This window comes from Maniola jurtina, chromosome 26 (genome assembly GCF_905333055.1).
Source record: "Maniola jurtina chromosome 26, ilManJurt1.1, whole genome shotgun sequence".
In the NCBI taxonomy this organism is placed as follows: domain Eukaryota; kingdom Metazoa; phylum Arthropoda; class Insecta; order Lepidoptera; family Nymphalidae; genus Maniola; species Maniola jurtina.
In genome coordinates, this window is record NC_060054.1 from 747839 (window position 1) to 762472 (window position 14634).

The following is a 14634-nucleotide window of genomic DNA, read 5'->3' on the forward strand; positions in this document are numbered from 1 at the left end:
GTCACACTCGCGCACTGAGGGTTCCGTACTCGGGTATTTTTTCTAACATTTTGCACGATAAATCAAAAACTATTGTGCATAAAAATAAATAAAAATCTGTTTTAGAATGTACAGGTAAAGCCCTTTCATATGATGCCCCACTTGGTATATAGTATCTTACTTTGAAAATGGAAACACATTTTAATAATTTGTTAAATAATGTAATACAAATTCGCGGTTTTCAGATTTATTCCTGTACTTGTGCTATAAGACCTACCTACCTGCCAAATTTCATGATTCTAGGTCAACGGAAAGTACCCTATAGGTTTCTTGACAGACACGAGGGACAGACAGACAGACAGACAACAAAGTGATCCTATAAGGGTTCCGTTTTTCCTTTTGAGGTACGGAACCCTAAAAATGACCTACTTACCAAACAAAAAAAAATATCAATATCGGTTCATATTTGGCGGAGTAATCGCGTAACAAACAAATACATATACAAAAAAATAAAAGCTTACAGTCAAATAGAGAACCTCCTCCTTTTTTTTGAAGTCGGTTAAAAAAATCGACCATCGTGGATTGGCGTTAAAAAATATTTTAATAATTTTTCGTAATAAATATTTTCAAATAAAAAATTATGTCCATCTTTGATTTGAAAACAGATATCATTTTCAGAGTCGGGTCCTCGTAAATGACGAAAGGTTTTAAGGTAAAAAATATACATTAAAAATGAGAGCTTATTTTTATTTATTTTATTTATACAAAATATATGTACACATTTTTATGATAACATAGTTACAATATAAACATTTCTTTTATAGGCAGCTATATAGGTATTTCAATCACCATAATTAAAACTTATAGAGCAGACCATCCCTAGCAAAATATCACAGGTTATGCATCGTAACCTTGCAGTCCGTTTTCAATCATATCATCAAGGTAGCTAGGTTTATAATCGTTTGACACGGTACTCCAAAAATCAGGCTCTTCGGAGACAAAAATTGGAAATTTCTGTCTGTTGCTTTGAAGAATTGGAAACTGAAAAAAAGAAAAAATATATTAAGTGTTGTTGGACGTGGACACACGGCGAGGCTTTCTTTTGAGGCCCATAGTTGGTAACCATATCTCGGGTTGGAGAAATGGTTCACTAATGTTTAACAAAAAACGTATAACAATGCCATACTGCCAAAATCTAAGGATTTACTCGCATGAAAATTTTAGCTGTGCTAAGGAAAAGCGCAGTTTCTGCGAACCGTTATTTTGCAAGTGTTGCGTTTTTAATATAAAGGGCAGTATTGTGGAAGATGGTGGAACTCATTTGTGGGAATGAGTGTAATATTTTATAATAAAATTCCACAGTCAATTTTAGACTTGCCTCTACACAAGTTTAAAAAATCTATCAAAAGTATGCTCCTGAAAAAAGCTTATTATACAATCAAAGATTATGTAAATGACAAAAAGCTTGGATTTGACTCGCTCCAGCAATACACGGCGCTGCAATTGCTTGTATGGCATATTATTGTAAATTGAATACTTGAAAAGAGCAACCGCCGAGTTTCTTGCTGGTTCTTCTCGGTAGGAATGGCATTCCGATCCAGTGGTAGATTATTTTGACGGTTCAAAAGCACTTGTAAAAGTTTAATTGAATAAAAATATTTTGAACTAGAAGATGCCCGCGACTTCGTCCGCGTGGATTAAGGTTTTTAAAGATCCCGTGGGAACTGTTGATTTCCGGGATGAAAAGTTGTCTATGTCAATTACAGGGACGCAAGCTACCTCGGTACCAAATATCATACAAATCGGTTAAGCGGATGGGTCTTTAGGAATTCCGCGGAAACTGTTTGATTTTCCGGGATAAAAAGTACCCTATGTCCGTCCCCGGGATGTAAACTAACTCTGTACCAAATTTCGTCAGAATCGGTTAAACTGTTGGGCCGCAAAAAGGTAGCAGACAGACAGACAGACAGACACACTTTCGCATTTATAATATTAGAATGAATTTTTGATGAAACACCTTAACAGCATCAGGGCCACGTTTCCTGCGAAGGTAGTTGAAGCAGCAGGTGCGGAAGCGTCTGGTTCCGCACGCAGACACGCACTCGCTCCCGCAGGACTGACATGACAGATTGGATGCGTACGCGACGCTCACTACAAGAGAAGAAGACACAAGATATATTAAGAGGGCTCTCTCCGTCACTCGTTTCATACAATCGTAGTTCCATTTTCATTTGAATATTAAGCAACCAAAGTCCATGAACTTTTGCAGACATATTCTAGAAACTAATATCTATGTCTGTGGTTTTCCAGATTTCCGCTAAAATATTCGGTTTCAAAGTTACGCGGTCTTGAAAATTTTCATACAAATCTTTGAGCCCCTGTGATTTTAAAACTACACATTTTTAGAAAAATCTAAAACACCACAGACATAGATATTAGTTTCTAGAATATGTCTGCAAAATTTCATGGACTTTGGTTGCTTAATATTCAAATGAAATTGGAACTACTATTGTATGAAACGAGTGACGGAGAGAGCCCTCTTAATAGTAAGGTTAATAGGTACCTGTCACACTAATATTATAAAGGTGAAGGTGTGTGTGTGAGTGTATGTATGTGTGTTATTCTTTCACCCAAAAACTACTGGACGGGCTTAAATTCGGAATGGAGATAGATTATTTTTTATCCCGGAAAATCAAAGGGTTCCCACAGGCTTTTGGAAAACCGCAATCCACGCGGACGAAGTCACAGGCATCAGCTATACATACCTATATATGTTTTCGAATTGAATGTTTTTTGAAAACATGACTACTCTAAAATAATAGAGTTAGTGGGTACCTAGTACAGAAAACATATTTACGTTTGTGATTGGTTGATCACTCAAAATGGTTAACGCCCACTGAGTTTTCGTCTTTTTCATTTGTATGGGATTACGTAATAGAGAGAGCCCTATATTAACTTCTCTCCGTGGATACAGTAGGTAGGTATAGTTTACTGTTGAAATAATTATAGGTAACTAGCTGATACCCGCGACTTCGTTCGCGTGGATGTAGGTTTTTTAAAATTCCCGTGGGAACTCTTTGATTTTCCGGGATAAAAAGTAGCTTATGTGCTAATCCAGGGTATAATCTATTGCCATTCTAAATTTCAGCCCAATTCGTCCAGTAGTTTTTGCGTGAAGGAGTAACAAACATACACACACACACACACACATACAAACTTTCTCCTTTATAATATATTAGTGTGAATAGTGTGAATTAGTGTGATTAGTGTGATAGTGTGATTAGTGTGATGTAATAGTGTGATAGTGTGAAGTGTGATAGTGTGATAGTGTGAAGTGTGATGTGATAAGCTTAGATACGTTTTAATGTATAAGTACTTATTGGAAACATGAATCTTACCAATAAGAACTAAAGTGATGAAAACAGTTATTTTGTACATTTTTGAGTGCAGAAACAAAACGCTAACAAAAATCCAAGATGGCCGATTGACAGATGAAGATCGAATGATGTCTCACATTTTCCTACCCGCCTTTTTATATTAAACCATAGTGTATTTGCTAGATGTCAACAATGGGAAATGTTTGTTTTGTTACTCTACCCATTTAGTATTCTTATATGAAAGTATTTACTACAAGAAATACTAGATAGTGCCCGCGACTTCGTCCACTTGGATTTAGGTCGATGAAAAATCCCGTGGGAATTCTTTGAGTTGTCAGGATAAAAAGTAGCCTTAAATATCAGTTTTCGAAATGTTGTTATAGACGATTATATATTTCCCTGCCACCTATGCCAGTCAAACCTGGTTTTACACTTACAAAGGTACGGAACCTTTTTTGTTAAGAGTCCCACTCGCACAACTTGGTCGTTTTTTTGTAAAATTATCATAATATTTAGTCAGGGGTTACCCAGGGTTCGATTCGCATTCATTAAACTTAAGTAAAAACCCATCCATCTGATTAGAGAGTCAAAAGTCAGAAAAATAAACCCTGAGTCTGCCGAAGTCTCGGTAAGATACGAAGCGTGGCGTCAAGAATCTCGATAGTGACAAAGACAGTAAATAATACTCCAAATAGCCAAAGAGAAAGAGAAGATAAATGTTTATTTAAAAATTCAAGACATATTCTGACGCTTGTGTGTGACGACACACACGCTTTTAAAGGTGGAAGCGACGGGTCTGCCGCCGAAATTCAAATTTAACTTGGTTTCTCGCAATTTGTAAACTAATACGACAACGTAGGCTTATGGTATTTTAATTGCGACAATGGCAGTATCATCCTCACAGGTTTATATAAAAATCTTTAAAATGGTCCAGTTTAAGAAATTAGCTCTAGACTAATTTGTAGGTTATAGTCGATACTAGAGCTAATTTCTTAAACTGGACCCTTTCAAGATTTTTACATAAACTTGTGAGGATGATACTGCCATTGTCGCAATTAAAATACCATAAGCCTACGTTGTCGTATTAGTTTACAAATTGCGCAAAACCAAATTAAATTTGAATTTCGCGGGCAGGCCCGTCTCATGCAACTTAACTAACTGTTACACTAACACTAGTCTATTCCACTCATTTTGTTTCTCAGAAAATAAGGCAGGTCTGGCGGCAATGGGATCTTGCTCTATTAATAAAGAAGTAACCCCTGCGCCCCATCCATGGGTTTCCAATACAAATAGTTTGGTTCTGATTTAGGTTCTTAGTACTAACTATATGAATAACTCAATAAAGTTTTGTAGACACGTTCCAATATAGAAATTTTATGAGTCTGTGATTTTCAGATATCTCTAAAAATGTCTAGTTTCAAAGTTACTCCGGCTCAAGGATTAACATGCAAATATCCTTTCTTATATTAGGTACGAAAACGATGCAGTCACGCGTCTTGTATGCCTAAGACTTTAGATCTTACATATAAATATGAACTTTTTTTGTAGCAATCATGATTCAATCGACTTTTTTTAAAATAAGTTGACTTGTTTAATATAATTCATAGTTTCTATAAGTTTCATTTTTTCGAAATGCTGTTTTTGTGGTTTACTATTTTGTGTTTCATTTATTCTTGTGCAGCTACTACTGAAGAAGGTAATTACTAGCGACCCGCCTATTACTATTAGTAAATTACGACAAAGTTTGAAATTTATCTCTTCTATCCGCGTTCGTGCTTAAGTTTTTTTTTTTGTTTTTTTTTCTCTCATAATATTATGTAGTGATAAATTTGTTTTTAGGTCAACAATGCCAAATACGTGTTGGGCTGCGAGCCTCAAGCGTAGTAAAAGGAAGTTGTACAAAACTACAGAATTGTCCTTATGCAATGAAAGTTGTCCGTGAACAAGGTCGAAATCCACCGGTAAGCTTATACATTACTTTATCCATCAATCAATCAATCAATCAGCCTGTTTACGTCCACTGCTGGACATAGGCATTCCCAAAAGCACTCTACCACACACCCGCTTCCCTCTATCAAATTCAAATTCAAATTCAAATTCAAAATATTTTTATTCAATTAGACTTTTACAAGTTCTTTTGAATCGTCAAAAGCATCTACCACTGGTTCGGAATGTCTTTCCTATCTTCTTTTAAGGTCGTCAGTCCAGCGGGTCGGAGGTCGTCACACTTTATCCATACTTACTGATATTACAAACGCGAAAGTGTGTCTGTCTGTCTGTTAGCTTTTCACGGCCCAAAAGTTTTACCGATTTTGATGGGTACAGAGTTAGCTTACATCCCGGGAATGGACATAGGCGGCCTTATTGCTCCAAGCAATAAGGCCGCCTTTGCACACAATTGTTTTTTTCTGTTTTCTTCTTACTGTGTTGTTATCCTTATATGTGCTTTTGTGTGCAATAAAGAGTTTCTATCTATCTATCTATATAGGCTACTTTTTGTCCCGCAAAATTAGAGTTCCTACGCGATTCTTAAAGGCTCATCGGTTTATACGAAATTTGGTACAGAGGTAGCTGTGGTACAAAGGGCTATTACGGATAGGCTACTTTGGGCTAGGTCCTGGGAAATCAAAAGTTCCCACGGGATTTTAAAAACCTAAATCGACGCGCGCGAAGCTGCGAGCATCAGCTAGTGTAAGTATAAAAGTAATCGATGTCCCGCGCATTGCCTGGAGCGAACTGCAGGTCAAATCCACGCTCTTGTATCACTTTCTAGTCAGGTAAGATTAGATTATCTTTAGGTCGTTATAATGTAATACTCTGCATCTAACATTGGTGCAGACGTTAGGTTAGGTTAAAATATAAGAATCCTAGCATAAATTTAGTCAAAATCTATCTTTTTTTCCTTCAAAAAGTCTTCTGGCTGCCGCCTACGTTACTGTGTACCTACTAGGTACCTTTATTAAATTGCGCTATGAGGTCCCGAAGAAAAGATTTTTTTACCCGACTGCGGCAAAGCTAAAAGGAAGGGTTATGATTTTAGCAGTCTAGAGACTTTATGAGATGATTTTAGCAGAAATGTATGTACTACTAGATGATGCCCGCGACTTCGTCCGCGTGGATTTAGGTTTTTTGAAATCCCGTGGGAACTCTTTGATTTTCCGGGATAAAAAGTAGCCTATGTGCTAATCCTGTATATTATCTATCTCCATTCCAAATTTCAGCCAAATCTGTCCAGTAGTTTTTGCGTGAAGGAGTAACAAACACACACACACACACACACACACACACACACACACACACACACACACACACACACATACAAACTTTCGCCTTTATAATATTAGTGCGATGTGATGTGTATATGTTTGTATCCAGGTTCTATGTGTTCCACCGTAGCGCCTAAACTACTGGGCCGATTTTGATGAATGAGGTGTCAATCGATTCGTCGTAAAGGTCCGGGTGACAAAGGCTACATTTTATGTGAAAAAAATTGACCTAACGGATGTTACATGAAAGAAACTGGGGGTCTTCAAAATTTTTTTTGCTATTGTATCGAGTGGGGTATCAAATGAAAGAGGAGAAAATTCTGAGTTCATAAATGTGCTACAACATTAAAATATACCAAGCGACAGAAAAACAATTTTGCTATAATATTTAGCGTTTATTAAGACGATCGCAGACGGGTTTTAGTCTTCAACTTTATCTTGTACTATCCAACACTAGCACTTCTCCTTTCAGCAAAGGTTGCCTGGTAGAGATTGCTCCAAGCAATAAGGCCGCCTTTGCACACAATTGTTTTTCTGTTTTCTTCTATCTGTGTTGTGTTCCTTTACATGTGTTTTTGTCTGCAATAAAGTGTTCTATCTATCTATCTATCTATCTTGTTTAATTTCAGATGTGTGGTACGAACGAAGAAGATGCAATGATAGTGTGCTGCCCAAATAACAAGAACACTTACTATCCGGAAAGGTTCAGAGTTACTGAAGGAGAATCCTGAAAATAAAATGAAAGATCGCCCATTTTTTATTGAAATAAACTTTTACAAACTGTAACCACCTTAGTTATAATTTTTTAGGGTTCCGTACCTCAAAAGGAAAAACGGAACCCTTATAGGATCACTTTGTTGTCTGTCTGTCTGTCCGTGGTGTCTGTCAAGAAACCTATAGGGTACTTCCCGTTGACCTAGAATCATGCAATTTGGCAGGTTGGTAGGTCTTATAGCATAAGTAAAGGAATAAATCTGAAAACCGCGAATTTGTGGTTACATCATTTAAAAAAAAATTAAAACGTGTTTCAATTTTCAAAGTAGGTTAGATAACTATACCAAGTAGGGTATCATATGAAAGGGCTTTACCTGTACATTCTAAAACAGATTTTTATTTATTTTTATCGATAATAATTTTTGATTTATCGTGCAAAATGTCGGAAAAAATACCGAAGTACGGAACTCTCGGTGCGTTGCTGACTCACACTTGGCCGGAATTCGCTGTACTCTATCCACGGAAATAAGTTAGTCTAGTGCTCTCTCTGTTTCATAATCCCAAACCATAGTTAGTGATTCGAAATGAACTCTTCTGAGATTTTTTTAACCCCCGACCCAAAAAGAGGGGTGTTATAATAAGTTTTAAGTTTGACGTGTGTATCTGTGTGTCTGTGTATCTGTGTATCTGTGTATCTGTGTATCTGTCTGTGGCATCGTAGCGCCTAAACGAATGAACCGATTTTAATTTAGTTTTTTTTGTTTGAAAGGTGGCTTGATCGAGAGTGTTCTTAGCTATAATCCAAAAAAATTGGTTTAGCCGTTTAAGAGTTATCAGCTCTTTTCTAGTTTAATTGTAGAAAAGAAGGTTAGATAACCGTTAGGTTCATAATATGATGTCAATAGACAAATGTCAAGCTGTCAAGATGGACGTTGCCTAAATACATAATTATTTATTTGAAAATGATGTTTTGGAAAACTCAGGTACTTTAGATAGTAGGCGCGGAATAGTCCAAGAAAATCAGTTCAGCCGTTTGAAAGTATTATCAGGTCTTTTCGGTCTTTTCTAGTTACTGTAACCTTCACTTGTCGGGGTGTTATAAATTTTTAATTTACACTTGTTGTCTCTATCATTTGTATAGGATTACGTAGAGAGAGCGCTATACTAACTTCTTTCCGTGGTAAGAATAACGCAGTATCTGTCGCGCGTTGTGTGAAAGGCCTTAGAAATATTTGCAAACGACACACGGCGACCATCTTGGATCAAGTTTTAGCATTTTTATTGAAAATTTTAAAACTTTGAAATTACAGCCTTTGATGTCTGTTTTCTTAAATATGGGGCTAATTTTAACGATGAAAATATACTTACCTTTTGAGATTTTTTAAATCGAAAATGTTAGGTACTAGTTATACCTAACTAGATACCTACAGTAAAACTTAGTGAGCGTTTACACCTAATTAAACTAGATTATACAAGTGTAAATTAAAAATTTATAACACCCCCGACAAGTGAAGGTTACAGTAACTAGAAAAGAGCTGATAACTTTCAAACGGCTGAACCGATTTTCTTCAATTATAGAGCTACGAACACTCTCGATCAAGCCACCTTTCAAACAAAAAAAAAACTAAATTAAAATCGGTTCATTAGTTTAGGAGCTACGATGCCACAGACAGATAACGTCACACACATACACACGTCAAACTTATAACATTCCTCTTTTTGGGTTGGGGGTTAAAAATATTACTAGCTGACCCGCTCTGGCTTCGCTTGGGTGGAATTTTTTCAAAATCGGAGAGGGAGTGAAAATATGTCCAAAAATCTGAAACACATAGGTAGGTTCTTCATTGTTGCCCGAAAGCCTAAACACCCATACATATAAGAAAAATGACGGACTTTCATACAAACTTTCATAGGGACTGAATTTCCAAAAATCCGTCCGTGTGTGCCTACGACGTTACAAAAAGAAAAATAAAACCGACTTCAAAAACCAAAAACACTAAAAAGTAGAAAATAATGTGTTGGTTGTGTGTAGTGTTTTTGGTTTTTGAAGTCGGTTTTATTTTTCTTTTGAAAATTTTTTATTTCACAATTTTTAGTGGCCCCACTGTACTATAATATGCTATGCCCAGTTAAAACCCTACTGTTTACTAAGCTATTACACTGATCGCGGGCAATTTGCTCTTATCCATTGAGGAGTTCTGTTCTCCATCTCCGAAGATATTCATCAGATCTTCACCAAATTTATATGGGACCACCTGCACAGTATACCCTTTCAAACAAAAAAAATTTTCCAAATCGGTCCAGGGGTCTTTGAGTAATCGGGGAACATACATAAAAAATAAAAAAAAAATAAAAAAAAAAAAGATCCCGACGAATTGAGAACCTCCTCCTTTTTTGGAAGTCGGTTAAAAAGAACCTACTTTCAAAATTTCATGTTTCTAACTCCAACGGTTTAGGCTGTGATATATTTTTGATATACAATATTTTATCAGTCAGTCAGTTCATTCAGTTAAGTATCAAAATGTAAATAATTTACGGTCTACTTTAATAAGACTAGAGTCTAAATGCGACTTCGTCCATGTGTATTTAGGTACCTTTAAAATCCCGTGGGGAAAAGCCTATGTGCATATCTTTCGTCAAAGTTGCTTAAGTGGAATGAAGTGTGAAAAGATAAGGACAGACAGATAGACAGTCTAATTGTCTGTCTGCTACCTTTTTACAGCCCAACAATTTAACCGATTCTGACGAAATTTGGTACAGGGTTAGCTAATATCCCGGGGACGGACATAGGCTACTTTTTATCCCGGAAAGTCAAAGAGTTCCCAAGGGATTCCTAAAAACCCATCCGCTTAACCGATTTGTATGAAATTTGGTACCGAGGTAGCTTGCGTCCCTGTAATTGACATAGGCATTTTATCCCGGAAAATCAAACAGTTCCCACGGGGTCTTTACAAACCTTATCCACGCGGACGAAATCACGGGCATCCTCTAGTTTATAATATAAATATGGAATTTGATTTTTGAAATTTGAGTTTTCAAACATCTTTGATTTCAAAATAGTCAAGTGGACTACTCTTTTATTGCTCTATATTCTAAGTATCCTCTCAAGGAAACTACTAAAAGGGGTGTAAGGGGTAAGTTACACCCGCTAAATAAATATTTTAAACGCGTTTCCCACCCACGGATAAGCAAACTTCGGTTTTATATAAAAAGCAGTTGCTTTGACTCTCCGTCACTTGAACGTCAACGGTGCGTCAGCCATCTTGTATTGCGTTTTGTTTTTGCACCTTTGCAATATGCTGAAAATTACAGCAATAGTTTCGCTAATGCTTATTGGTAAGTAATTATCATTGTTTCAAGTGGATAAACTATTTAAGTGCTATAAAAAGATTTAGGCTTATATTTTTTGCATAACTTGATGACTGCTATTATTAATACTTACAAAAATATATTTTTTTTGTTTAATTAGTTTTAATGCAATTGCCTAACAATTGTTTCATTAAGAGGCTATAGCCTAGAGTTGTGCTTTCATAATTATTATTACAGGCTGGTTTTAGGGTTCCGTAGCAAAAAAATAAAAAACCAACTCTTGTGGAGTGACTTCGTCTGTTGCGTCTTTCTGTTCGTCCGTCATGGTTGCTTCTTTCAGTAACTATTAATGCTATTGACTGTAATAATCTTGAATGACTGAATGAAAAATTGGTTAAACTTAATTCAAATGAAAAAATTCAAAAATACTTTTATTTAAATTGCAAAAGGAGCTGATAGTGGAGGTTGAAATTTTTAAAATGATGTCCATAGATTGAATGGAGTATCATTAATGAGCGAGATTCATATGTAAATTGCAAAATTTTGTAATTATTTTAAGGGCCTCAGGGCCTCATAATATGAAATATGTCTAAAAAATTAACATTCCTAACTCCAACTACTAGTTGCAGTTTTTTGTACAATCATTACCGGACCCTAATAAAAGGGATTTGGTTTCATGGTGGTAAATTAATTCAACCAAATCTTTTCAAGGCATGGAACCCTCAGTGCGGTCTGATTCGCACTTGGCCATTTTTTTATACTTGCTTATTATAGAATAATTTACTAGGTGCTTATTTTGTGGTAGCGACTTGGTCTCAGGCGGATCCTAGGCGACATAAGCGGGAAGGAGCGCCTTCAGTCGACTTTGACTCAGGTACTTCTTTTTCTACGATCTTCTACGGAGACCTTCCATCAGATAGACATCCAACATAGCCCGCTCCAGAGCCAGTTTGAGCTTGTGAACAAGTCCAAATGTCAGTGCCCACGTTTTAACTCCATACAATGGCCGCTGAGGCAGACGTGTTCTGAAGTTTCCTACCAATTACAATCCGGGTATCTTTAAAACAAGAGTGAATAGGCACCTTCTAGGTAAACGCGTCCCATCTTAGACCACATCATCACTTTCCCCCTCCCTCTGTGCGCAAGTCTGATACGCACTTGACCGGTTTTTTTGCCTGGAGGATGCCTATTCACTCTTGCCTTGAAGATACAATTTGAATGTCCCATTTGTACGTCCAGGCAGCACGATGTGGGCAGCCAGCCTGTCGTGCGACTCGTGCGGCAGCGAGTGCGCTGCTGCGTGCGGCACGCGCCACTTCCGCTCCTGCTGCTTCAACTACCTGAGGAGGAAGCGAGGCCCTGACTCTATGAAGGTAACTACTACTACCAACTACTAAACTTCTCTAACAGAAATAGTGTACATCCATCAATACTAATAGGGAAAGAGTGTCTGTCTGTCTGTCTATCTGCTACCTTTTCACGGCCAAACAATGTAACCTATTCTGACGAAATTTAGTACAGGGTTAGCTTATATCCCGGGGACGGACATAGGCTACTTTTTATCTCAGAAAATCAAAGAGTTCCCGCGGGATTCCTAAAAACCCATCCACTTAACCGCTTTGTATGAAAGGAAGAGTTTGTCCATTTTGAAATGACGCGCCCCACTACATAATTTTGTTGACTTAGATGTGTAAATTGCGGTGGTGGGGCGCGTCATTTTAAAATAGACAAGCTCTACCGAAGTAGCTTGCGTCCCTGTATTCGAAATAGGCCTTTTATCCTGGAAAATCAAACAGTTCCCACAGGATCTATAAAAATCTAAATCCATGCGGACGAAGTCGCGGGCATCCTCTAGTTTTTACTAAAATAAACTTTTACAATAGTGCTTCTGAGTCGTCAAAATCTAGCTCTGGTTTGGAATGCCTTTCCTACCGAGAAGAACCAGCAAGAAACTCAGTGGTTGCTCTTTTCAAAGGTTTGATTTACAATAATATTATGTCATGTAGCACATGTCTGTCTGTCTGTCCGTCCGTCTGTCTGTCTGTCTGTCTGTTAAGAAACCTATAGGGTACTTTCCCGTTGACCTAGAATCATGAAATTTGGCAAGTAGGTAGGTCTTATAGCACAAATACAGGAATAAATCCAAAAACCGTGAATTTGTGGTTACATCATTAAAAAAATATTTTTAAATGTGTCTAAATTTTCAAAGTATGATAACTATACTAAGTGGGGTATCATATGAAAGGGCTTTACCTGTACATTCTAAAACAGATTTTTATTTATTTTTATGCATAATAGTTTTTGATTTATCGAGCAAAATGTAAAACATACCCGAGTACGGAACCCTCGGTGCGCGAGTCCAACTCGCACTTGGTCGGTTTTTAACTATGTACATAGTTCCCCGATTTCAACAAGTAGGTACCTATCTTTGCAAACTCAAATTCAAAGTTTATTCTTAAAATTCTTCTTTCTTAATTCTTAAAATAGATATATACTATGGGATTTGTTATTTATTTTTGATTGTCAATTGTTGATATATCTAATTCGCAGCTATCCCAAATGCAAAATCTACACGACGTGAAACCAGAAGGGCTACAGAAATCCAAACTCCCGGTGTTTGGTGTTGAAGACATCCCTGACCTTTGGGGCAACATGATGTCAAGCGATTATAGGTTTAACCCCTTTGACGATACGCTCGAGAATCGACTGCAAGCTATGTATGACGCGTAAACAATATAAAAGGCTGCAATACTAATACCTAATCTGTATATAGACCTACATATAAGTACTAATTAATATAAAAAGTATAAACTATTGATAAGATCCGAACACAGACATTTTTCATGTAATTTATTATATTTTTTATTTTTTTATTCTAGTCATTGACCTCTTTAAATAATTTTTTTAGATAGATATTTTATTTTAGTTCTTGATATATTAATTTGATATAATAAGTACTTAACATTGAAAAAATATCGTTTTCGTGGAAACTAAAGATCTCCCGTTTTTCCATTTACCTCTTTACAAAGATGTCATCAAAGAGAAAAAATCCAGAGTCCAGAAATGTGACAAAGGGATAAAAATAGATGCCTATAAGTTTTTGTATTTTTGCCTTAATTTCGCCATTTATAATGTAAAAGCAAATTTTCTATTACGTATTTTGAATTCATGTAATTTCTAATATTTTATAATTACGTAATTAGATAGAATTATTGTTATGCAAAATAATTTTAATATGTTAAAAATGCAAAAATAAAACGCAAATCCCAAATAGATTGTATGGCCTTTATGAAATGCTAGATTTAATTTACTATGATTTTTTCTATACAATCCAGTAATCCGAACATTCCAATAATTCGGCACCCTCTGGTTTTTAATAGTGCCGGATTACTGAGATTTTACTGTACTTAGTAAAAAAATATTGAAACAAAACTTTTTCACTTAACACGTAAGACAGTTTTTCAGTATTTTTTACCAATAACATTTTTTTAAGTAATTATAGTACTTATAAGTTTTTTTTAGTAATAGTTTATACAAGAACTAGATTTTGTGTCTTATAAGGCTGGATTGACATAAAATCGGGAATACTTAGTCATTTTGTACCCGTAGTATTTTCATAATTTGGAAGTATAGTTATATAGATTCGGCCATGCATTTTTAAAAATGTGTTATTTAAATAAAAAAACAAAATGAAATCGTTGTTTTATTGCATCATCATGAATAACCCATATCTGGTTCACTACTGAGCACGGTCCTCTTCTCAGAAAGAGAAGAGTTTTGCCATCGACCAACATTCTGGCGCGGATTGGCAGACTTCACACATTTGAGAATTCTCAGGCATGCAGGTTTCCTCATACTTATACTTACAAAATAAAACAAAAACCATTACTTAAAACCATTTTTAATTGTATCCCGTATCTCGTTTATACTTAATTAAAAAGGAACAACATAATAAAAATATTAACAGCAAAAATTACATTACATAGTTT

At 36.1% G+C, this 14634-nt stretch overlaps 2 protein-coding genes across 3 annotated transcripts; one reads left to right on the forward strand and one right to left on the reverse strand.

The window, feature by feature from the left end:
* Nucleotides 1-737: 737 nt before the first annotated feature.
* Nucleotides 738-3619, reverse strand: LOC123878850. Its single transcript, XM_045926220.1, has 3 exons — nucleotides 3378-3619; nucleotides 1997-2130; nucleotides 738-1020 (listed from the first exon to the last, which is right to left on the reverse strand). Exons 1-3 carry the CDS (start codon nucleotides 3415-3417, stop codon nucleotides 877-879), a joined length of 318 nt encoding a protein of 105 aa, XP_045782176.1. The 5' UTR covers nucleotides 3418-3619; the 3' UTR covers nucleotides 738-876.
* A 6760-nt stretch (nucleotides 3620-10379) lies between these two features.
* LOC123878848 lies at nucleotides 10380-13526 on the forward strand. Of its 2 annotated transcripts, XM_045926214.1 has the most exons (4): nucleotides 10380-10672; nucleotides 11451-11519; nucleotides 11885-12018; nucleotides 13196-13526. In XM_045926214.1, the coding sequence occupies exons 1-4, from the start codon at nucleotides 10633-10635 to the stop codon at nucleotides 13373-13375; spliced, it is 423 nt and encodes a 140-aa protein (XP_045782170.1). In that variant the 5' UTR covers nucleotides 10380-10632; the 3' UTR covers nucleotides 13376-13526. The 2 variants fall into 2 exon arrangements, with proteins under 2 accessions (XP_045782170.1, XP_045782171.1); XM_045926215.1 differs by lacking the exon at nucleotides 11451-11519.
* Nucleotides 13527-14634: the final 1108 nt, after the last annotated feature.

Bases quoted from the DNA above. Each gene is read 5' to 3' on its own strand.
- LOC123878850 (XM_045926220.1), bottom strand. From the start codon at position 3,417: ATGTACAAAATAACTGTTTTCATCACTTTAGTTCTTATTG. The intron at 2,131-3,377 runs GTAAGATTCATG...CTTCTCTTGTAG, and splicing joins CATCACTTTAGTTCTTATTG to TGAGCGTCGCGTACGCATCC. The intron at 1,021-1,996 runs GTGTTTCATCAA...TCTTTTTTTCAG, and splicing joins GTGGCCCTGATGCTGTTAAG to TTTCCAATTCTTCAAAGCAA.
- LOC123878848 (XM_045926214.1), top strand. From the start codon at position 10,633: ATGCTGAAAATTACAGCAATAGTTTCGCTAATGCTTATTG. The intron at 11,520-11,884 runs GTACTTCTTTTT...TTGTACGTCCAG, and splicing joins TTCAGTCGACTTTGACTCAG to GCAGCACGATGTGGGCAGCC. The intron at 12,019-13,195 runs GTAACTACTACT...TCTAATTCGCAG, and splicing joins GAGGCCCTGACTCTATGAAG to CTATCCCAAATGCAAAATCT.